This window comes from Bombyx mandarina, chromosome 12 (genome assembly GCF_030267445.1).
Source record: "Bombyx mandarina strain Sakado chromosome 12, ASM3026744v2".
Taxonomy (NCBI): domain Eukaryota; kingdom Metazoa; phylum Arthropoda; class Insecta; order Lepidoptera; family Bombycidae; genus Bombyx; species Bombyx mandarina.
In genome coordinates, this window is record NC_143219.1 from 12824241 (window position 1) to 12849647 (window position 25407).

The 25407-nt window shown below is 34.5% G+C and overlaps 1 protein-coding gene across 8 annotated transcripts in view; it reads left to right on the plus strand.

The window, feature by feature from the left end:
• Positions 1 to 25407, plus strand: part of 7B2 (Secretogranin_V domain-containing protein 7B2) — a 72430-nt gene that overhangs the window by 25265 nt on the left and 21758 nt on the right. For 7 of the 8 annotated variants that reach the window (XM_089732031.1, XM_089732036.1, XM_089732032.1 and 4 more), the window contains exons 2-5: positions 3789 to 3879; positions 5248 to 5471; positions 6019 to 6176; positions 6573 to 6757. In XM_089732031.1, coding sequence (XP_089588157.1) covers positions 3796 to 3879; positions 5248 to 5471; positions 6019 to 6176; positions 6573 to 6757 — 651 coding nt within the window. In that variant the 5' untranslated portion in view covers positions 3789 to 3795. Of the gene's footprint in view, positions 1 to 3788; positions 3880 to 5247; positions 5472 to 6018; positions 6177 to 6572; positions 6758 to 7769; positions 8869 to 25407 lie in introns of those variants that run through there. The other variant, XM_028178525.2, reaches the window with a different exon arrangement.

The following is a 25407-nucleotide window of genomic DNA, read 5'->3' on the forward strand; positions in this document are numbered from 1 at the left end:
TGAATGATAAAAGAACATCCCCAGCTGAGTCGGTGGTGCAGTAGTTAGCGGTCTTGAGTGTTGCGCCGAGGGTCCTGGGTTCGATCCCCACATCGGACAAAGTTTGTGTGATGAACAAATTTGTTTGTTCTTTATCTGGGTATTTATTATCTATATGTGTATATATTTAAATGCATATAAGTATTTTCCTCAGTCTCTAGTATCCATAACACAGGGATTCCTAAATTATGGCGGATGACCGTGCGTGATTTGTTCCCAATTTTTTTTATCTGGCAAAGGGATGCAAGAGTGAGCGAAACAAAAGACACTTGCGGGAGAGCTAAGAGGCAAAGGATTTGAAACGCTATAGGATTTAATTAACAAATAGCTAGTTTGTGTGAAGGAGTTCAATACTGTATTTTAGTATTTTAAGATAAGCCAGCTCAGTAAAAAAATGTGCTGTTAATGTGCTTACGTCCTGTTTTTAATTTGTTATTACGTAGAAGGACGAAAGACCTCACTGCTCTCCTGGTGTGAAATGGTCACCGAATCTTATAAACATAAGTGAATGCCGACACCCATCTTATGACTTGAAGTCCGTCTCTTAATCGTAGAGTTAATACGCAAAGGATAAAATCTGCTGCTTAGATTTTTTTACACGATATTATTCCTTCGTCTTGGAAGTAATTTGTTCACATAAGTACGTATCGCATTGTAAAAATTGGTAGCCTCCTCCGGGATTTGACCGTAGGCACAGTCGTATTGCTTGATACAAGTAAACCGGGTGACATATACATATGTAGGTACGTTAGGCCACGAAGAATTCTTTAAATTGCAATATTATTAACCTTTAATAGCAATAGTTTAACTTCTAATCAAATCTAAAACAAACGACTCGAAAAAATTAAATACGAATAGACCCCAATTGACCCCAAGCGTTTTAGAGTTTCCATTTTAAAACCATTTATTTGTTTGTTTTACGATTATTAGCTTCGGAAATACAGAGTATTATTTCTATTAAGACTTATATGAATAAATGCTTTTAGAAATCACGTTGCAGGGAATTGTTGACGTAATGTGAGTCCGCACGGATTGATAACACTGTCCTGCCTAATCTGGCCTTATATCTCAAGTCGGATGGGTGTTTACTTTGTGATTCTTACAGGGTCCAGTGAGGTGAACCCGCTCTGCTGTATTGAGCCATTTTGTCAAAATAACTAGGTTCATTTAATAAAAACGCACTAATTGTTAATATTTGTTTGATTAATTACTAATCGATTTCATTATACTATTGTTTTCTGGATATATCTTTTCGTAACATACCAACGAAACTGTTGCAGAAGTGCGTCTGTAGATTAAGGATAGTTACAGACCAAGATTGTAAAGTGACGCTTTGATCTGATACATTTTCCAAACATCATTACATCACATAAAAAATGACAAATTGTGTTTCATCCCGCTGCAGTATTTATAGCCGCAGATGTTACAAGATGTAGTTTCTAATTTCAACTCAGATTTTTTTTTCGTGTCACGTCTATTATTTCTATGCTCTGTGATCGTAGAAAGCTTCAATGAACGTTAGTGAATGGACACTGTGTAGGTCCTCTACCTAGGTCCTGTACAGATCACGTTGTCAAGCAGCATGCCCTAGACCGGTCCTGTTTAAACATGCTGACATTATGCATTCACAATAGGGAAGAGACTAATTCGGATATCCGATCATAATATCCAAGGCATAAGCTGTGCAGATTTTTTTTATAGAACTATCCACCTATAATGATTCATTTAGTTTTAAATCTAGAAATGTTTGGTACAAAAACTGGTATAGGTATCAGTAATAATAAAAATGAACGATGGTAAAAAATCACTACGAAATTATTCACGATCCGAATTCACGTCCAATATTTTTAGAATTCACTTAAATTTTGTAAATTATTACTTTTTTTACGTCCAATTTATTACTTTTTGTTATTGCCCTTGTAGGCAGTCGAGCATACGGCCCACCTGATGGTGAGTGGTTACCGTCACCCATGGACTTCAGCAATGCCAGGGGCAGAGCCAAGCCGCTGCCTACTTATTCGATCACATATTTGGATGCTCCAATTTGTATTACTGCAATCAATAAAGACGAATGTCAAGCTTGACCAAATTAAGTTCTATTCCTATACGTATTCCATCCTAAATACCTATAAAAAAAAACGTGAATCTAACGTTTAAAATTAATGAGGCTAGGTTGTAAGTTAAGTTAGTAAAACCTAACGAAATGAAAGATGACTGTGCAAAAGGCCTTTTCAAGGCAAGGCTTTCAAAGGCTTTTCAAGGACACGACCTTCAGCAATGAAGGGTGCCACTAAGAAGAAGAGCTTATAAGTTATACATAAAAACCCGAACCGAACCTCGAACCCGAAATCGTTTCACTTCTGTATATTTATATCCGAATTTATATCCGAAATTATCGCATCCCTATTTGTAAACTTCAAGTACACCGATAGCAGAGAACGTTTTGTACCTACCCACTCAGAAACACGGAAGGAAAGCATTGTATAGTCCTTATCCTATTTTATTATGCTTTTAAATTTATACTTCATATGCTTTCACCCACGTTTCATGTACTGGTTATAATAATTGCAATTACATAAACAAAAGTTTTCTATTAATTTATCTCTTATATAAATCATAATTGTATAACCATTGTCCACATATAACATACTTTTTTTTTCTAAGTTTATAGGATATATTGAAGAGCTCACTTTCCAGTGGTGTTACCTAAGTGGTTATCGGAGCCAATAGATATCACAACGTGAATGCTGCCTCCCGTATTGAGACATGAGGTCGATTTGTCAATTGTATGCATGGAGTGTAGGACGTAAACCGGGAGTGTTGCCAACGCTGGCCATAGCAAGAACAGTGAAACTCAGTCAGCTGTGTCTTTGGGTTAATTTACTCGTCAAGCCCTTCGTCGCAAGCGACGGGTTCGATGAGGACTGTGAACGGTGCTTGAGGTACCAAAAAGCACCGTTAATGGATCGGGAGGATCCGTAACAACGTGCTTAGGGCGACGTCGAATGTTTACCATTCGGTCCACCGGATCGGGTAAACTTACAGAACCGCCATCACTAATCGCACGAGTTGATTAGATCATTTTTACGAAAAAAAGTTTCTTCGCATAGGTACAATCTTAAATTCGCGTAGCTTAGTAACAAGGAACAATTCATTATAATCTAATCTGTTATCCGTGGCGTTGAATCGTATGAAAAAAAAAAAACAAAAAGACAATAATTGAATTACAAATTAATTTACATTCAAAATTCGAGCTCATCAAACGGCGCCGCCGCGGCCGTGATCACTCGATACCGTCCACACCCACATGCGTTTCACAATGGGATTGAATATTATGTGTGTGTTTTTATCAACAAAAACATCGGACAATGATGTTATGTCACGGTTCACTTGTACCTTATGCGAAAAAACATTCCAATATTAAAATTAAAACGATATTTAATATTGTGGTTTTATCGCTTATTGTGCTACTACGTTGAAAGGGTTTGATTGCAATCTGCGGATGGCAACTAGGCTGAAAGTCTCACAATTTTTTAAAGGATATTAACTTTTATTGCCTTTGAGGGCGAAATACTCTTTTCAAACTGCATTAGAAGAAGCATAGAGAACTTTGAGAACAGCCTAAAGTGGGGCATTATGACATACATTACCATTACCATTACTAAGTATACTTTAAACGCGGGAAAAATGGATTCAAATACTATACTATGTTATGGAATATTGTATTATTTTATTTTCTTTGTCCGCAGCTTCGTAATGGGCCGGTACGCCACGCTACTTTTGGCGATAAACACCGTCGCAGCCATGGGCTTTATCCCCCATGGTTCTATTGGGGCAAAGGTGAATACACTTTTATCTATAGAATCTTGTTTTATCGCAACCCAGTAATAAAATACGGTGCTGTTGGCATGGGGGCTTGCGCGACAACACTGTTTTGTAAACTTTTAGATTATCACTAAAATACTGAAAGATATTTTGTTTATTTTTAAGTTTAGTTTAATTTTTTAATAATTAAATTAATGTAAAATTTAACGGCTTTAAGCTAGAATTTTCTCCTGTATTATTAGGCAATAACAAGCAGCCGCCATGTTTTTTTTATATTCAAAATGGCGATGAGGCTTACCACCCTCCTTGTATTAAGCGGTAATAATTGCGGCTGTAATTGATTAAGGTTTATTGTGTTTAATATTTAAAAAAAAACAGGTTTTAATACTTTCCTTGAATTACTCTTTCACTAAAACCAAATCTTCGAGAGCACTACAAGGTTCTGAGATTATTTTTCCTTTATTGAGCCTTTCAATATTTACAGTCAGATAAAGTTATCTGAAATAATCCACGATACGTCAGAAGGAACGATAATTTTCGATTTACGAGGATATTCGGTCCTAATGGCGTTGAATGTGGAAGTGGGTCATATCGCTAAATCTCTTTGGAAAATCTCAGACGAAGCGAACATTGAATATTACAGACGTGTAACGCTTGACCAGCTTAGTTAAACGTTATCCACATTGTAATGCTTATATAAAGCAAGAAATTGTAGGTTTTTTCTGTACGTTAATGGTACTTAGTGTACAGTCCTTTTGAATCCTCTCGATCGATTCTGACTCTGGTTTTAGGCATTCTAAAGACCGGTCACCGTTTTAGTCAAACTCGTAAAATTAATAAAGTGTTTGACGAGCACCCTAGCCCATAGACACAGCCCCGCTGAGTTTCTTGCCGTATCTTCGCCATAGGTCACGATTATATATCGATGGTAGATTCAGCGAAGCACTATTCTTTCTAGGGCTAATGTTAGCAAGACCTCTTGCGTTGAGCCCCGTGAGCCCACCTACTACACCTTGCGTCGATGGTATAGCCTTGAGGCTACCAGCGATTAGGTAGGGTTAAAATAAAACTATAGCGGCAATTACTGGTTGTAGGACCTCTTGTGAGTCCGTGCGGGTAGGTACCACCACCCTTCCTATTTCTGACGTGAAGCAGTAATACGTTTCGGTTGGAAGGGTAGGGCGGCCGTTGTAACTATACTGAGATCTTAGAACTTATATCTCAAGGTGGGTGGCGCGTTTAAGTTGTAGATGTCTATGGGCTCCAGTAACCACTTAACACCAGGTCGGCTGTGAGCTACCAACCATCTAAGCAATAAAAAAAATCGAATAGAATGAAAATACAAAATAAGATAAGAGTTATTAACATTAAGAAAACTTTCAGGATCATTTAATAACGGAAACTTTGCTTCGTGAAGTAGTCGAGCGTATGGGCAAAGACTTCAACGACGCGGCGTCCAGCTACCTAGAGTTCCCGGCCAGCGACCGCCATCTCGCCCTGATGGCGCACGCGAGCAAGGACCTGGAGAACGAGCAGCTAGACTACGACTCGTTGATCGACGGGAACCCCAGCCCCAGCCTGCGCGACCAAGAGTACTTGCAGCACAGGTTAGAGCAAGAGCTCACCACCCAAAAGTACAGGGGCGGACTTAGTCTAAATTCTAAAACAACATTAGCCCTCTAGCTTCACCTTCGTTAAGTTTTTAACTAGAAAAAATGTAATACCTTGCTTTTTCTTGAACTGAATGTTTCTACTAATGGTATATAAAATCTCGAATTAGTGAACATACTGTCGTATTTATTAATGTGAAACAGTAATGCATTTCGGTTTGAAGGGTGGAGCAGCCGTTGTAACTATACTTGAGACCTTCGAACTTATATCTCAACGTGGGTGGCGCATTTATGATGTAGATGTCTATGGGCTCCAGTAACCACTTAACACCAGGTAGGCTGCGAGCTCGTACATCCATCTAAGCAATAAAAAATAAATAAATAAAAACATCCACATAATTATTATCTGTACAAAATTCCATGTTCGTCTCACAAAAAGTTTCATTTTGAATGGTATTTGCTGACCGTAATCACATGACTCAATCAAAACATTAAAATTTTCTTTGATGTCCACACACTGTGTTTGACGAAGATCAATTTTCAGTTCGTTGTGGGGCCATCAGTACGTAACAGGCGGTGCTGGAGAGGGTGAGCAGCGTCTCCGACCATCGGGCGTGGTCCCTAACCGACAAATGGTCAAAACTGATGCTGTTCTGCCCGCGTATTGCAACCCGCCCAACCCATGCCCCGTCGGGTACACAGGTACGAGGAAGTGTGTGATAAATACCTACTAAAGTAAATAGTTAATAAAAAAAATTTACTTAGATGGGTGGACGAGCTCACGGCCCACCTGATGTTAAGTGGTTACTGGAGCCCATAGACATCTACAAAGTAAATGCCGCCACTCACTTTGAGATAAAAGTTCTAAGGTATCAGTATAGTTACAACGGATGCCCCACCCTTCAAACCGAAACGCATTACTGCTTCACGGCAGAAATAGGCAGGGTAGTGGTACCTACCAGCGCGGACTCACAAGAGGTCCTACCACCAGTAATTACGCAAATTATAATATATAATTAAAAGACTTTACGAATTATCTCTTGGATTAGACGGATAACAAACCAACGCCTTACATTGAGCCTATTTTCCGTCGTGCAGAAGACCAGGGCTGCATCAGCGAGTTCGAGAACACGGCCGCCTTCAGCCGCGAGTACCAGCTGTCTCAGCGCTGCATGTGTGATGGAGAGCATATGTTCAGCTGCCCATCCGACTCAACTTCAGATATTGACTTGCGTTTCCCCGAGCATCACAAGAACCTCGTCGCCAAGAAGTACAAGCCTGACGTGAGTACTTTGCTAATTTGATTATAAGCTCAAAGCTGAGGATAATGGTAGGCAGCGGCTTGGCTCTACCCCTGGCATTGCTGACGTCCATAAGCGACGGTGACCACTTACCATCAGGTGGGCCGTATGCTAATCTACCTACAAAGGCAATAAAAAAAAAAGATATTAAATGTCTCGTAATCACACGTCACGTTCACGTTGGATGCAGGTGGCAACAGACTGGCCGCACTGGACATCAGTTGGAGAGACCTATGTTCAGCAGTGGACAGTAGACAGGATGATGATGATGATGATCCCACGTCAGAATTGGAGCGCTACCAAATATTTTTTCATTGGGATTTAATTGGATAATGTAATTAAAATTTAGGTTTCGTTAAACGGACATTGAATACGATATATAAAGTTACAATTCTTGTAGCTGTGGCTCTTGCTGATAGAATCCTGTGGCAGATACAAATCTTTTCAAGTAAAAAGTGCCATTTTTACGAAGACTTTCATATAGAAGGGATGATATCGTGTAGAATGTCTATTTCTGCCGTGAAGCAGTAATGGGTTTCGGTTTGGAGGGTGTGGCAGCCGGTGTAACTATACTTGAGACCTTAGAACTTATATCTCAAGGTGGGTGGCGCATTTACGTTGTAGACGGCTCCAGTAATCACTTAACACCAGGTGGGCTGCGAACTCGTCCACCTATCTAAGCAATAAAAAAATGAGTTCAGTGAAAACCAACTAATCACATTGTTATGCCGCACCGATGTTAGTCCATTTCTGGCCCGAAACAGTAGACTGTTTCGATTCGCAGGCAGCCCTAGAACAAAACTATTCAAAATTCGACCTTATCTCTCAAGGTAGTTATCAGCATTTTCTTTGTAGACATCACAAACTGACCTCAGTAACCATTTTAATATACGACGGATCTCGTATTCGCCATCTTGTATTTAATGTTTGCCTAAAACTGTATAGCTCTAATATTCTTCAACTTATCCCCGTATCTGAATTAATTCGTTTACAGATGGAAAACCCTTACTTAATGGGCGAACGCTTGCCGATTGCCGCCAAAAAGGGTTTCGATGTTAGCATGTACTAGACGTTTATTCATAAGTGTAATAGTTAGTGTCTATTCGATGTGATTTTATGTATTTCGTACTTGTAGTTAGGTGTATTCGTCATCTTATAGTGAACCTCTGTAACAACCTCATATATTATATGAAAAATGATTCAGTAAAAATTTAATAATAAACGCAAAATATGAAGAAATCTACTATTTATGTAATACCTTTTTTCTAACTACCGTCAAATAATGAAAAAAAACAGAACAGTTGCCAAAAGTCTTGAAGCTTCACGCCGATACATGAGTAAGGCTCACGTAGCTCAGCCTAAAAGAGTTTGATAACATCTGCCATATCAAGAGTAATATTCCGCTGCATCTACCACTGAATCGGAATGGCGACCCACTGAACTGACCCGACGGAAAACTCAGTGAATTGTGTTTGAAAATTTGAAGAGAAAAACCGCGTGCTTTAGAACAATCCAGGCTCCGATCTCATGTCTTAAGATAATTAGTGTTCACTTTGTGATTTTAACATTGAACCGTAACCTCCTATTATATATTGATTGTTAGGTCGTCTGACCAGCTTTCCGAATATAATTTCTCAATATAATATTATCATTTATGACCATTTAGATCGGTTTAATGGGCACCATACTGCATGAATGAAAAACAATATCAACTATATACTAATACACAATATGTAAATTTTTCATGAACTGCGTTTACAAAAATTGTACCTTCTAAGGAAATTTACTTTTAAAACTATTATGAGAAAACCAAACTAAAAACAATATAGAACATGTTTTAAAAAAAACTGAAATTTCTTAGGAAATTATTTCAATATCTATGTCAAATATTATTCATGATAACTGTATTTATTATATTTCGTAACATTAAGTTCTATTTAATATTCACAGAAAAATATTGCAATGAACATTTCTATTTTATAGCATACTTTTTGAATATTGTTATCGTTAATGAAAATTTTTTTCGGAACATATTTAAACAGTCGCACGAATGATAATGATACATAACACTTAATTATTATTGCACAAAATACCTTATAAAAAAGTTAAGTAAAATTTGAAATCTCCGAAGCTATATAGAACGAGTTAGAGATAAGTGCATTAAGTAATCACCCACACAGAAGGCATCGGAATGAGCAATGAGGGATCGGTTCTAAAGATTAAAAACCCATCCAAGTTGGTTTATTAAGGAGATAGTTCTGGGGGCGATGTGTACATGCGAGTAAAACCAACTAAACTCCCACACTGCTCCGGCAATGCCGGATGGCAATGGTGTGGTCGTCGTGGCCTAACGGATAAGACGTCCGGTGCATTCGTGTTGAAGCGATGCACCGGTGTTCGAATCCCGCAGGCGGGTACCAATTTTTCTAATGAAATACGTACTCAACAAATGTTCACGATTGACTTCCACGGTGAAGGAATAACATCGTGTAATAAAAATGAAACCCGCAAAATTATAATTTGCGTAATTACTGGTGGTAGGACCTCTTGTGAGTCCGCACGGGTAGGTACCACCGCCCCGCCTATTTCTGCCGTGAAGCAGTAATGCGTTTCGGTTTGAAGGGTGGGGCAGCCGTTGTGACTATACTGAGACCTTAGAACTATATCTCAAGGTGTGTGGCGCATTTACGTTGTAGATGTCTATGGGCTCCAGTAACCACTTAACATCAGGTGGGCTGTGAGCTCGTCCAAACAGCTAAGCAATAAAAAATAAAAAAAAAAAAATGCCGATTCTGTTGTAATCTGATAATAGAGACAGATTTGAAAGGTTTGTCAACACTATGCCGTTATAAAATTGAGACAAAGACATCGTATCTATGCGCTCCGGTAATCACTTAATACCAGCTGAGCCTTAAGCGTGTACACCCGTAAACACAATAAAAAAAAGAAAAATTATTTGAAAAAAAATTACTATCCACACCACCACCGATTAAATCCGATCGTGCATAAATAAAAACATTGTAAAACACAATTAAATATTATTGATGAAGTTTTATCGCAACTACTATGAGTATATATAGGAATTAAAATTAAAATAAACCGCAGCATTGACTGGAAAATAATAAATTGCGCGTACCGTCTTCGAGCATAACGTTTATAAATTTTGATATTGCATTTAAAACAAAAAGACCTTTAAAGTAATCCAACTTAAAACCCATTGGGACGGTGGGATGGATGTAATGTGCTCTGCGTCAACCCTGTCCCGCCGTCTCAATAGCCCCGACTGGGCTCCGGCCCGGTCCGAGGTAGGGCGCCGGTTTTGAGCGGCAGGAATTTTTAGTGAGGTTCAACTCCCACATGCCCCACCTGCCGCGCGGGTGGGGAACCGGCGATTTTCTCCTGTGGAAAAAAACTTAAAACCCATGCGATATGGATTTTAAGTTATATATACGGTGTGATACCTACATACGGTGCGATAACGTCACTTATGCAAATTATGTAATTTTTCAGGAGAAACGTTGGAAAATTCAACATTTTATTAAATGTAGTTCTTATAAAGCTCTGCTAGACTGATGAAATAAAAACGATAATATTTAAACTAAAACTTTAAACTTCATCAGTAAAAGCAAACGTCTCACTGATAACTACTAAAAAAATGTATTTTCTCATACACAGTTCAATTTTAACAAAAAATGCATTTAATAAGTGACTTTATAGCACCATATGTGCGATATATCTAAAGTCGCTGTGGGCGAAAGGTAAAAAATCAAGGAACAAAAATCAAACCGGTGAAATTTATTAATTTGCGTGATTACTGGTGGGAGGGCGTATTGTAAGTCCGCACGGGTAGGTACCACCATCCCACCAATTTCAGCCGCGAAACGGTAATGCGCTCCGGCTAGAAAGGTGGGATAGCCGTTAACCAATACAATCGAGACTTCATCCTCATGTCTCAAGGTGGGGTGTAATGGCTACGGGCTTCGATATCAATTTAAGATTAATTCGACCGTGAACACGATTAGCCATGAAACCAAAAAAAAATATTAATCATAATAATTAGTATTTTTATCTCTTTCTATCTTCTTCTTGTCTGTCTATTCTCTGTCTTCTACTACATAGTTAATAATATTAAGTGTAAGTTAAGTACGAATCTGTAAATATAAAAAAAAACGATAAAAGTAAGCGTGGACCTACAAAAGTCGCCATTTTTTTTTCTAGTACTATCGCCAGAGATTTACTTAGAAGAGTTCTGAACTCGAAGCTGTTCTAGTCAAATAGATAAGTTAGGTTATTATTATTAGTATATAGGTTTAAAGTTACAGTGATTAGTAAACGTGTATTATCCAGCTTATTTTTGAAAATATCTCTTCGTAGTCCATAGAAATAAGCAAGCGAATGGCATTTTATAGTCGATTTCTCCATATTGTTCGTAATTAGAAGTGGCTACAAATAAAAATAAAAATTGGAATTAAAAATCTTGCAATGATAAAAATGTACAGATTACCACATACGCTTACGAAAAAAACGGAAAAATAATAATATATTTCCATCTTTGTAAAACACGCATTAAAAAATACAGTTTACGAATCACTGTAGTCTCATACTAAATATTTATAAGCAATCAAAGAGCACAGGCTAAAGCTGTGAATAATATTAGGCGAGCGATGATGTGTCTGAAATATGACTGTAGATTTTATAAAAAAAAAAAAAGAAAATAACAAAAAATGTAGTTTAGAAAATCCTTAGTATAAAATAAATGTAATTGTTTTCTGGATGTATTTATGCTGCTATAAAGCTAAGCTTAAAGTCACCGTCATCTCGATCAGGCCAAGTCACGCTGAAATATGTATTTAAATTAGTTATGCAAAACAGATCGCAATAATAAGTCTACAATAGTGAAGCTAGAAAATGAATAGTTTCGTTTTTATGATCATAATTTTAATGATTATTTTATTTCCACGAAACTAAAAATGTCATTGTTCTGATATATGGATGAGAATTCGCGTGAACCGGATCGAACTGGATAATTAAGATTGATATGCGAACGATTTAGCAGAACAGATGATAAGATTCCCTTTCGAAATTCCCGAAATAGAATCGTTTTGGTTGTAATTATCTAAATTGGTTTACTTAGCAACAAACATTTGCCAAAATAGCCAACACAGTCAATTAAATTGAGAATGTTTCATTAGCTGGTTTAACTAACCACGCCCTTAAACAAGTAATAAGGCAAATACTAAAAATATTTTGTATCTAAAGACTACGACCATCCTTGTATGGGATATCACGCTCAGTTCCTTTGGTTGGCCAAATCAATGAGGTAAATAAACCAAAATCAACATCCACAGCTGCTGTGCTTTAAACCACTTTAATAGTGGCACTGTACACTGTTCTTTAACCATGAACTTGGCCAAGCAAACGTATTGATGAAAAGCCAGTGAAATACGGATACAAAATAACCGACATTTTACAAAAAGCTAATTACAGACTCGTAAAAATAATTACTCCCAGAATCATTCTGCTTAAAGTACGGACATTATAATTTGGCATAGCCAAGTTTACATCCTCCGTGAGCATAAAGGGTTTCTTAGGTATCTACCACAATTACATACCGTTTCCATTGACGAGTATCCCTATACATGGTTCAATCGAAACCTTCAACGTTTGAACGCTTTTAGACCAACAAAAGTATCAATGTCAACACTAGCCAAAGACAAATAGTAATAAGGTTCACTTCACATAACCCAGAGAAAATGATCAATCATCTAACCATAAAATTTGCAATCATTTAATGCAATTAAATCGTCCAAATATCAAAACACTAACATCAAGATAACAAAAATAACAAGAAGTTAAGCTAAAAAAAACATTTAGCGTCGAATTTTTGAAGTCTTCCTTAGTAATTTATTGTGTATTTATTAAAGAATATAATTATAGTTATTCGCGTTTACACATAGTTTTATAACGATTCAATGTCCGAAATATCGATTATTATTAGCTAATAAGAGCATCGACATCACGTTTGTGTAGATATAGTTATAGAAACTGATGTGTTTTATGAATACAAATAGATTTATACATGTAATTACATAGCTAATTTTGCAGTTGAATTAAAACCCAAGTAAAGGAGCATACGTTTATTAGTAGTAAGTATACCAGATACACTAATCCGAGCGATACTATGTTCATCTCCTTCCAACTGATTGTTGAGAAAATACGCTATTGTCATACGCAACAGTGGTACTTCGTTAACAAAAATATATTCAGCTGCTTTTTGTAAAATACTATTATTAAACCATTGCTCTCTACTAGGCTAATGTTGATATTAGGATTAAGATCATAACGTATTTACGTAAGTAAAATTTATAATGAAAAATTGATAAAAATACTCGTTCTCATTTCAAACATCTGTACATACCCGATAATTCGACTAATATAAAATATTTAAAAAAAAAAACCAAGACTTTTTGGAGTTTTCTGACATATTTCGATGAATGTACAACAATTCATTATGATCGCCTACAACATACACTGTGCAAGCTAGGCTGTTTATTCGACTCCACTAAGCTCATTGAAAACAGAATATTATGCAAAAATATTTACGAAAAATAAAAACTGATAATTATTTCAGCAGCAAAAATTATAACTTGACACTTGCATAATTCTCACGGGACACTTAGTCTAGATTTTACATTGAAAATCGAGAAATAGCTACTGTAATGTTATTTTCTTAAGATCAAACAGTGACGGATGACGATAAAATACACCATGAATATGACAAATAATAAGGAATATATTATTATGTACTCAACGAACCTTAATGACGTAATAACTATGTAATGTCAACAATTATGAAAACGAATATGCCCTACAAAAAACACTTACAGAATTATGCCGTAACAATTCAACTACTCAGCTCATATAATACTGCAGTTTTTCTTCAAAAATATCTAATAAACGTGATATGGAAGTTTGGTAGCAATTTTTTGTAAATTTAATGTAAATAATAACGTTAGATGATAACTTGAATAAGAATAAGGAAGATTGTTACACAAATAGCTGTGATATTATTTGTATTCTTCCATTGTAACAAGTTTACTAGATTGGACTTGTGAAAGGCAATCGGAACATTCAATCAATGTAATAGTAAAATTATTCTGATTTTGGCGTAACCTTTATAAGCATAACGATAATTTTCACACACAACACAACACAACACACAAAAATCATAGAAGCCAATATGCACCTAAGAAAGGGTAATTATTACTTTACTGGTGGTAGGGTATATTGTAAGCCCGCACGGGTAGGTACCCCCACCCTGCCTGTTTCTGCCGTAAAGCAGTAATGCGTTTCGATTTGAAAGGTGGGGCAGCGGTTGTGATGTTAAAAAAAACGGAGACCTAAAACCCGTGTCTCAAGACGGATGACAGATTTGACTTTGTTGATGTCAATGAGCTTCGGTAACCACCTAACATCAGGTAGGCCGTGAGCTCTTTCACACATCTAAGCAACAAAAACAAAACGTCATCGGAGTATAAATTCCCTTAACATATTACAAATTTAAATAAGTAAGAGTGACGTCACAAACGTATCATAGCATTAATATTCAAATATATTTAATTTGTACTATTACGAAAAAAGAATTACTGCTCCAATAATGTTTCCAATAAAGGAATAAGTACAAAACTAATAAATGGATTGATGTTAGTTTAAGCGCGTCTTATGTAGAGTTACTTTCAAAATGAATTCAATTTAGCGCAATCAATAAAAATCGACATAATTCTGTAATTAAAGATCAAGATTACCGATCTGAATGGAAGAAAAATAATATTTCAATTACGTTAAGGAATATTGATACTCTAACTTTTATCCAGATTTGAATAAAATGTGTCATATTATGTAGAGAAAATCACATAGATCTCGACCTGCGTTTGAGGACTTGAAACTTTGTAAATATATATGGATTCTAGTTTCGACTTAGACATTAAAAGCCTTCAAATGATTTCAACCGACAACGAGTAATAAAAAGATTATATGAGACATGTCATCCTCAATTTATTGAACCATCAATACTCATAATGACTATCTCTACTGTAAATACATTTAATTAAGAAACAATTAACACGCGAATTATGAATCGGACATAATTTTCATGAGAACGAGTGTTTTGAAATATTTTAGGTGGTTAGTTATGTGAAGTAGCAGTGTTGTATTACCCCGTGCTTAATGTTTACATTGTCAACTTTTAAAATGTATATATATTCCTGTTATATACTCAATTTCTAGATTAGGTACGTACGACTGATATCCCGGTTCTCCTGATATCACATTATGTAAGTAATACGATGTATGTATGTACTTAGTAAATACTATCAGTGACAATTCAGACTCAACTGATATAAGAATAAAATAAAATTAATTATCATTTAATAATTGTAAAGGAAATTGGACAGCCATATTATAAATCGAACACTCAACAGTTTTTTCGACAGAATTTATGAGCAAACAATGTTGTTCTCTACTAAAGTTTCGACAAAACTTAAAAAAGATTAAACAACCATATTAAAAGCCAAACAATAGAGTTGGAAGAACTGCATTGACGCGAAAATATAAAATATACCATAATATATAATTTTTACTGGTGTTAGGACCTCTTGTGAGTCCGTGCGGGTAGGTACCACCACCCTGCCTATTTCTGCCGTGAAGCAGTAATGCGTTTCGGTTTGAAGGGTGGGGCAGCCGTTGTAACTATACTGAGACTTTAGAACTTATCTCAAGGTGGGTGGCTCATTTACGTTGTAGATGTCTATGGGCGCCAGTAACCACTTAACATCAGGTGAGCTGTGAGCTCGTCCACCCATCTAAACAATAAAAAAAAACTTTTTTGAGCCTTGGATCGGGTCTTCTCTACGAAATCCCCGCGTAGGGGTTACATAGAACTTCCCCCTCAGAAGCCACCCACTAAAAGACTCTACTGCTCAATGTCCACACTCCCGAGCCACGCCAGGTACAGAACAAAAAAAATACCCCGTACCAGTTGCAAAAAACTTTAATCTCAATCGTGACGCACCACATGAGGGGATATTTATAATTTAGGAGACAAACTTGATAACATACGTATGTAATAAGCCATAGTAAGAATTTTCGTATTGAGGTCTTCTCCGATATATTAATAACATCTAGCAAATAATTTAATATTTGCTAACTAATACGTAAATTTTGACTTTGATTATTACACATTCTCACAAAAGAATTGAATTTTAAATGAATATAACGCAAAGTTATCAAGTGTCTCCATAAAATTACGCGTCACCCCTCTTAATAAAAAAAATACATAGAAATAGATAATAATGAATGCCTCAATGGCTATTTCTGCCGTGAAGCAGTAATGCCTTTCGGTTTATAGGATAGGGCAGCCGTTGTAACTATACTGAGGCCTTAAAACTCACATCTCAAGGTGGGTGGCGGCATTTACGTTATAGATGTCTGTAGGCTCCCGTAACCACTTAACACCAGGTGGGCTGAGAGCTCATCCACCCATTTAAGCAACAAAAAATAAAAAAATCAAACCATACATAAAAGGAATCTCCTAGGCAAGGTAAACCGGTGTGAGAAGAAACCACCACCCTGCCTATTGCCTACCGTGACATACTTATCCGTTAAGGCTTGAAAAGTGGGATTGGTGGTAGTTACAATTGAGAATTATACCTTCTATCTTGACGGCGATATCAGCTAGTCTGTAAGCTCCTTCACCCGTTTAAGCAAAAAATAAAAGACAATTTAAGAGCATAAAGAAATAACGAACATAAACATCACGCGAACGTTTAGTTTCCAATTGATAATCTTCATAATAATACCAAAAGAATATCTTTGTTCGTAATAGCACGATAGGAATTTATGAACCCTGATTTTAATTACAACAAAATACTAAAATAAAATTTACAAAAGAACGCATCCATTCTAATTCCTCATCGATTTCTATAATATATTTTTAAACTGCCATGATTTTATTACAATTCAATTAAATCAAGATTACCTTGGCAGACCAATGAAAAGGCTTAGTTGAGCAGTCATTATGAACTCGTAGTCAACCACTGAACGTATGTACATCACTATTTAAGTATTCAGCTATCCCAATATTTCGGCAGTTACAATTGTAAAAATTGAAAAGAAAACAATCTTGTTTATTAAACAACCGATAAGTTCAGTATCGACCTTAATTGTGACAGTAGTGGTGTAAACATTTGGCACGGTATCTCGAATAAGTAATAAAGGCACTGTGAAAAAGTACTCTATTAAATTTATAAGACATTTGACAAGATATCCCATATTTGTTTTAAAGTACAAACGTAAGCTGTAAATGATTTTCACGGAATCTGAACACAGAGTATTACAGTCAGTGTAAATATTAACTTAAGGTTTCCTAGTGTTACCTAATAGACTACGAAATTCGAATGCTTACACATAAAATGTTAATGAAAGAAAGTTATGCGTTAAACTTTTTAAATATCAGAGTCAAAACGTTCCTGATTAGTTATATACTTGGTGTTAAAATCATGTAACCGATCTAGTCTTGTATTATTAATAAGTAATATTTAATTTTAAAGAGTAGTAAGACTTCGGCTATGAAAAGCTACGATTGTGGAATAGACCAAAAAAAATTAGCGTAGATTACGGTATAAAAAACCGAGTCAAAAAAAAAATAGGTTTTTAATCGTAAATTAGGTGTTTGCAATATTAAATATAACTTAAATGTAAGCTATTATCAAGAATGTTAAGTCGTGTATATTTTTAATAGATAAGCTTTAGTATGTAAGTCATTAGTACCGGTTAATACAAACTGTATCAGTTAAGGAAAATCTATTTTTTTCTGTTCTAAAAAGTCTTCAGATCATCGATATTGGCGACTACTTTCGAAAGGAAGTTTTATTGTTCTATTCCGGAAAATAATCAGTTGAGCACACATAGCCAAAATATCATTTATCAACTTATAAATGAAATACTAATAAACTATCTATGACTCAAATTAGACATAGGCTCTGATTTGAAATTCAAATAGTATTATGTTGAGAAGTCTCATCTGTTCAAGATTGGCATTCTGCCGCTTAGCTAACAATACCGCAAAAGTATTATTATATTATATGTTTTTTTTAAGAGAGACAAAACCTAATTTCTGTTAAAAAAAATTGCTAGATATATTTTGATGATTTCATAAATAAGGAATTAATACCGTATATTAGTTATTTATGAATACATCCCATATGTTTGACAATAACCGTAGAAGACATGACGATTTTCTATTCCAAAGTAGTCATTAATATACTGATGATGTTAAATAAAAGAAACAGTAATCCAAATTTACATGAATTATTTAGAAATTTCCGATGATTTTAGGGTTAAGTGATTAATGAAAATAAAATAAGCCTTCAAAGGTAGGTTAATTATTGTAAATTAGATTTAGGTGATTAGCTTAAAAAAAATCTCAATGAGTAACGTGTGCGAACTAGTCAAAAAACGAGTAGCCTGTAAATATAGTTAAGGAAATATAATAATTAGAAAATAAAGAAAGATATATTTTCGTTATTGAAACATGGATGATCTATATAGAGACTAATACAAAAGAGAATATATTTTTCTAAAAAAAATATGAAAACCAAAAAATAATAGGCTAAGTTATGTTTTAGTGAATTTAATTCTAAAATCATTTAATTCATCACCCGCATTTAAGAGAGTTTGATGTGAGAGTTTAAAAAAAGAATGACCTAAGACAATATTCTCTAAGCACTCGAAGTAATCATCCATTTAAAACCATTTAACAATATTAGTACTGAGTAACTCACAAACTCAGATACAAAAAAGTACAAAATTAAAATATAGTTAACTATAGCAACATTAACAACTGATTGTGTTCTCTATTACTTTAATGTCCAGGGGTGACCATCTTTGAGTACAATGAAATCTACCAGTACCTTGAAAAAATCAATTTCCGTTAGAATAAGATATTTCCGTATTCTTGTATTTTTAAATATAATACTATAAATATCCCAGAAAACCATTAAAAATAATTTAAGAATTATCTACCAAATCGATAAATAATAACAGCATCTTCTATTCTTCTCACTGCTGCCGGCTTCGTACTTAAAATAGCAATTAAGACAATATTAAAAATACACTACATAATTGTAAATAAAGAGTTATCATTAGCAAATTATTAAGAAAAAAATTTTGTAAGTCTGAGGTAAAAAAAAAGCAGATATGTCACTAAATTTATTTTATTTTAATTATTGCAGTACACGGCAACCAATGCTGTTCACTTTTTTAAATTTGCTACATTGTTCTTAATTCCTTTCTTTTTAGCTTCGCGCTTAGTAGGGCTTAGTTCACTCCACCTCTCTCTCACCTCTGTTTCTCTCTCTTTCTCCCCCCTAATAACGCTTCCTTTTCTCTGTACCTTCATTCCTTCTGACTTTTGGTCTTCTGTGTCATTTTTCTCTTTTACTCTCGACGTTTTCCTATTACAGGGATATTTTATTAAGTATATCATTATAAAGAAATCTATTCGTATTTCATACACTTTGGGCATCTTTGAGTGTTGCGTTTTAGCAAAAGTTTCATATCTGATTTTATAATACAGCAACTAGTATTATATTTTACAGTTAAGATTATTAGGAAATCCATCTTCATGAAATCTATTTCTATCTCTTTCTATCCACTTATTTATGTCTGTATTTAAATATCTCTCTATATTCACCTATGCTCCCTTCTACCCTTTTAATTTTCGTATTATATTTTTCCTCTTGTGTCCCTTTCTACTTTATACTCTCTTTTTCTTCTTAACCCTTCCAACTTTCTCTATTTTTTTAGTCCCCTTTTCTGATGCAGCATCAGAATATTTCGCTATTTCCAAAACTTTTATCGTTTAACCCCTCTATCTTCTTGTACTTTTCTATCTCCTGCTGCCCCTTTCTAACTTCTTCTTAAATATTTTGCTACGTTTCTCTTTTCTCATTAATTTTATTCATTCATTCTATTTCCATGGCGCTTTTCAATTTCACTGAGATTGGAGTATCTCTTCTTTTCTATCTCCATCCCTTCTTCTTTTTGTGTCTTCTCGATCCTGAGTATTTTCATACGTCTATGTGATCTAGCTACTCAAACTAAAGTTACAATAACATCATCATTTATACCTACCTAATTTCAATATTTTCAACTATCTGTGGTTCTTAGTGGACAACAACATCTGTAGCAGTCACACATAATAAAATATTTTTCGCAAAGACGAATATCTCACTTATGACAATATCTGGTTTATCTCGTACAACTATTGAACAACAACATTCGAACTTTCGATCGACTGAAGACCTGATCGATGAAAGACCTTCCCTCTGTCGTGTCCAGGAAGGTAAATGTTTTCTACTATCCTGTTCCTGTAGTAAATTTAAAAAAGTGAATTTTGAATTAATTTTAAATATGTTGCAGATTCCGAAACGTGTATTTAACATAAACTATTTAAATTATCTTAGTTAAATTAAGTAATACTAAGTAGTGATCTGGCTGTGCCCGTTTTTGAAATCCGTGAGCGACGGCTAACACTCACCATCTGTTTAGCCGCGTGCTCGTGTCTGTCTCATTGTTTACAAATGGAATCAAAAAATATCTAGTTTTATCATTTCTTGACCACAATGCTATTACTGCAACAACTTTTTTTAATAAACCTCCGAAATAAACACAGTCGTAAACAGAGTTACCTAAACGCAAAAGCAGCAGCATCTTTTGGATGTAATATTGTATATTTCTTCTAGAAAGCAATAAAAACTATTATCGCCGTTGAGATATCGAAGCTAGCTGCAATACTATGGACAATATAATTAGTGAAACTTTGACTGAGTATAAAATAATTTCCATTACTATTTTATTACAATCAACTTTTCAGCTTGAGGCCTTCACTCCGATGTAACGAATCATAAAATATTACCCAATAAAGCCTGATATCTGCGAAATTTAATAACAAAAAATTCAAATTTCGAATACGCGTGAATCGAAAAACCAATTCAGGACATGAATGCAATGATTAAGAGCCTCGAGCCGTTTATTTTATTATTATTATTTGTAAATAATGTCCTCAATAGTACTTAATAATGCATATTACTTGGTGCTTAAACCTCTCATAATAAATAACGCATGAAAATAAGTACAAATATATATTTAATAAAAATAGAATCTACTGGCTGCTCTCAAACACATTGTAGATATTTAGGGAGTAAAAAATGATAACATAGACTGAACTATCCACCATAAGAAAGCTTACTAATAAAACTAATTAGTTAATATTATTTTTTCAAAAAATCATAGCTTAGCTAGAGTAACCTAAATTATATAAATTAAGAAACATAGCCGATTGATGTCGAATAAACTTACAGTTACTAAATTATTATAAGTCGTAAGTGCATTTATATGTTAGTATAAAACTAGAAGATGTCATTATTTCCATAACTAATATAAGATTTAAAAATGTTACGATAGGAGTGTACAGCTTTTAGCTGGCTAATATATATATTATCTTTTGAATCATGTGAACGTGTAATCAATTCATTGCAACAAAAAAATAATAAATTAACTCCGGTATCACTGGTGGTAGGACCTCTTGTGAGTCCGCACGGGTAGGTACCACCACCCCGCCTATTTCTGCCGTGAAGCAGTAATGCGTTTCGGTTTGAAGGGTGGGGTAGCCGTTGTAACTATACTGAGACCTTAGAACTTATATCTCAAGGTGGGTGGCGCATTTACATTGTAGATGTCTATGGGCTCCAGTGACCACTTAACACCAGGTGGGCTGTGAGCTCGTCCACCCATCTAAGCAATAAAAATAAAACAAAAGACTGCCTGCACCGATTCACCCTTTTTTCATTTGAACAACCGATAAACAACAATGTATAATTAATGACATTACAATCACAATAAAACACGAATGAATATTGCGAAACACATTAGTTCAGTTTAGCCAAATTTTATCTTTATATGTTTCTTACTGGTCATAAGCATGTTGTCATTTGAAATCCCGGACTGTTTTTTTCATATTGGTTTTCTTCTTACAGTTTTTATTTTATTTCCAATTAGTAAAATCCAATCCAGTTACTATCCAATCAGGTATTACCAAAATTAATACGAATTCCTGCTGCTTTGATTACACGTTGCATAATTTGATTATTCCTAAGTGATATCGATTCAGTTGGTAATTAGTATAAAATTGGGCTTATCAATACAGTAAATGTTAGTGGTAGTGATTATTTTTAACTAACAAATAATAATCTACTAACATTAACACTCTTAAAGTAATTGCAATTAATGGTAATTCATAGCGAAATGTTAATAATAATTCATGCAGTTATATGTATTAACACTGTAAAATATCTTTACAAGTGTAGAAACTCAATACACATTGCTAGATAGTTTTTGAAATTCCAAAGCGGCTCTGGGTAAAACATCTGTAAAAAGTTACCAACTGATGCGATCTGATTCAAAAATTTTGCTTAATTTAATTACTAATAAGGATGTATATAATGTGACATAATATAGTTACTGTGTAATAGTAAGACGAGTTGGAACGCAGATCTAATTAATTTTAAATTAAACACATAATTTTGTTGTAGAAATTAGGAATTTAAGTTTATGATAATATCGAAGTTAAAAAAAAAATAAAAAACAAAAAAAAATTAAGCAAAAAAACGAGATAAAAAAATAACAAAAAGTAAGAAATATAAAAAAAAAATAAAAAAAATATTTAAAAAAAACGACATTGAATTTAACGGACTTTGTTTTGGTGAATCGTGGTCAATAATATACATAAGCAAACAAAAAAATAAGACAAGGTAACAAAAACAACACAAAACATTGCGTAATTACTGATGGTAGGACCACCCTGCCTATTTCTGCCGTGAAGCAGTAATGCGTTTTGGTTTGAAAGGTGGGGCAGCCGTTGTAACTATACTGAGACCTTAGAACTCATATCTCAACGTGGGTGGTAGCATTTACGTTGTAGATGTCTATAGGCTCCAGTAACCACTTAACACCAGGTGGGCTGTGAGCTCGTCCACTCATCTAAGCAATAAAAAAAAACACTTAATTCATGTTACAGTGATAACCGAATAAAATAATAGAAACTATCTACATCTACAGTATCAAAACAATAGTCAAAGCAAGACTGCATTAAATCCTGATATCATTTAAATAGAATCAGTCTATCTATGTTAGAAATTTTAATGCAGAATAAATTATGCTAAATAAAACTTAAAAGCACGTCATGTTGGTCACCAACACAAGTTCAGTAAAAGTGAATCTACCTCAAACATCTACCTCACAAATTTTGGTACCGATATAAAATTCCCAATAATAAAAGCTACCTCAGATATTTTAGTACCAAAGCTACACTCAAGCAAACAATGTATGTCAAACGTTTAGGTCCTTCAAACAAAATGTATTCATAGTTAAAATAGTAAAATTTTGGTTAGAACATAAAACTTTGGTACAAAAACTAAATACAAATATAATATAAAACTACCTCAAATATCTACCTCAAACAGCTTGGTACTAAAATAACAATTAACAAACACAGTCTTTGCTCTACACCGTGCTCAAAACATTTTGGTATAATAAAATATTAAGGCAGAATAGGAATCGCTCAAATCAAAGATACCAAAATAAAGTTAATCACAGAAAATATACCTTTAATATAAATGTAGGTACCTCTACTAAAACAAGAAAAACCAGACAAGCTTACATCTCAAGACGAAGCTGCGTTAAGACAACACAAATAACTTGATCACCAAAACAGATTTCAGTAACTAAATAAAAATAATATTTCAGTGAAGCCATTCACAAAAAAAAAATTGAGTTCGAACGAAAATTCTTGTCCAAAGGTAAGTGAACCAAAACAAATTTGGGTCCAAACCAATATTCGGGCCCAGCGAAGCCAATTATATATTTGGGTCCAAACTTAAATGCAGATTCAGTGATAACAATTTAAAAAAAATTGGGTCCGAAGTAAAATCAGTTCCATCAATGCCAATTAATTATTTTGGGTCCAAAAACAAATTCAATACATATTCAAACAATATTTAAGAAATTGGTACCAGAATCTCACTAGTCAAACTACCTCAAGGATCTTAAGTACTACATTAATTCTAAATAGATTTATAAATAAACTACAATAAAATTCAATGTCGTTTAAAAAAAATATGTAGAAATGAATAGTAATTGAAAACAACTTGATGTCTACTCAGCACTAATAATACAATAATATATAGATAAAAGCCGATTCTTGAATATTATAGTTAGTCTTAATAAATATGTAAATATAAGCCAATAAAGAGGCGCGTAAAACAGCAAAACCAAAGAAAGTAGTAATTCAGCGAGGGTTGAACGAACGAAAGTATATCTCTTATAACGTTTGGATAAAAAATCAGCTTAAAATTGTCGATAATTCAACCCGATCCATAGCCGACTTAACCTAATAGGTGTATGGCTCTAATAAAGAATGAAGAAGAAAATGAAAAACCCGATCCATACAAAATCCTTGTTGTTGGATGTTGTTATGCATCGAGAATATCGTACGTCGATAATCTGACTTTATTAATTCAGACCAATCAAACGTCTGCAAGGCAAAGATATCTCAGTGCATAATCCAAAATGCGGACTGCCTACTCCTTGCCTAACAACGCCCAACGCATTATGCACTCACGATTACTATAATTTAATCCAAATTATTTCATATGCAATAACTTATAAACAACGTAAATTAAGTTTTTTTTATTTGTGCTTAGATTCAAAGCATAAAATAAATATTATAAGTTAGCTAGTTCCGTTGTGATTATATAGATTATGAAAAAACAACTTGAATCAATTTAAAAACTCAACGAATATTTGCATGCGAATTGAAATTCGCAAGAACAGAAAAGTTATGAAAAATAAAGGAATTTTTTTCAAGACACTAAGAGCGCTTTCAATGCAATACCACGACTTTACGATTGAAAACCCGTATGTATCCACTATAAATATCATACAAAAACGGTTCAGACTACATACCCACTCTAAACGGATCTATATGTGACATTTAAAACGCGCCAAATCGTAACTGACAATTACAAAATCCTAAGATTTTTATCCATTACACGCAATTACATCGTAAATTTTACTATAGTTTTCGGAGCTCTACACTTACGTGATAATGTCACAAACCTACAATTTCCTATCGAAAAACAGTTAAGCGTGTTGAATAATTGAGAATATTTTCTTTCTCTACGAACTACGGTAGGCAGCGGCTTGGCTCTGCCCCTGGCATTGCTGGATTCCATGTGCTACGGTAACCACTCACCAACAGGTGGGCCGTATGCTCGTCTGCTTACAAGGGCAATAAAAAAAAAAAAAACTTAACTATTTCTAAAGAGACTGCATTATCACAGATTGCATATTATATCGTAAATGCACGCAAAGAAAGTGCTTTTGGATGTTTTGATTTACAATAATTATTATTTATATCATTGTGTGCCAAAATTGTGTACTCGTTAATCCCTAATAATAATTTTCGTAGAGGTTTCGCACGTAAACGAAAGGAAAGAATATAATTTGTGTTATCA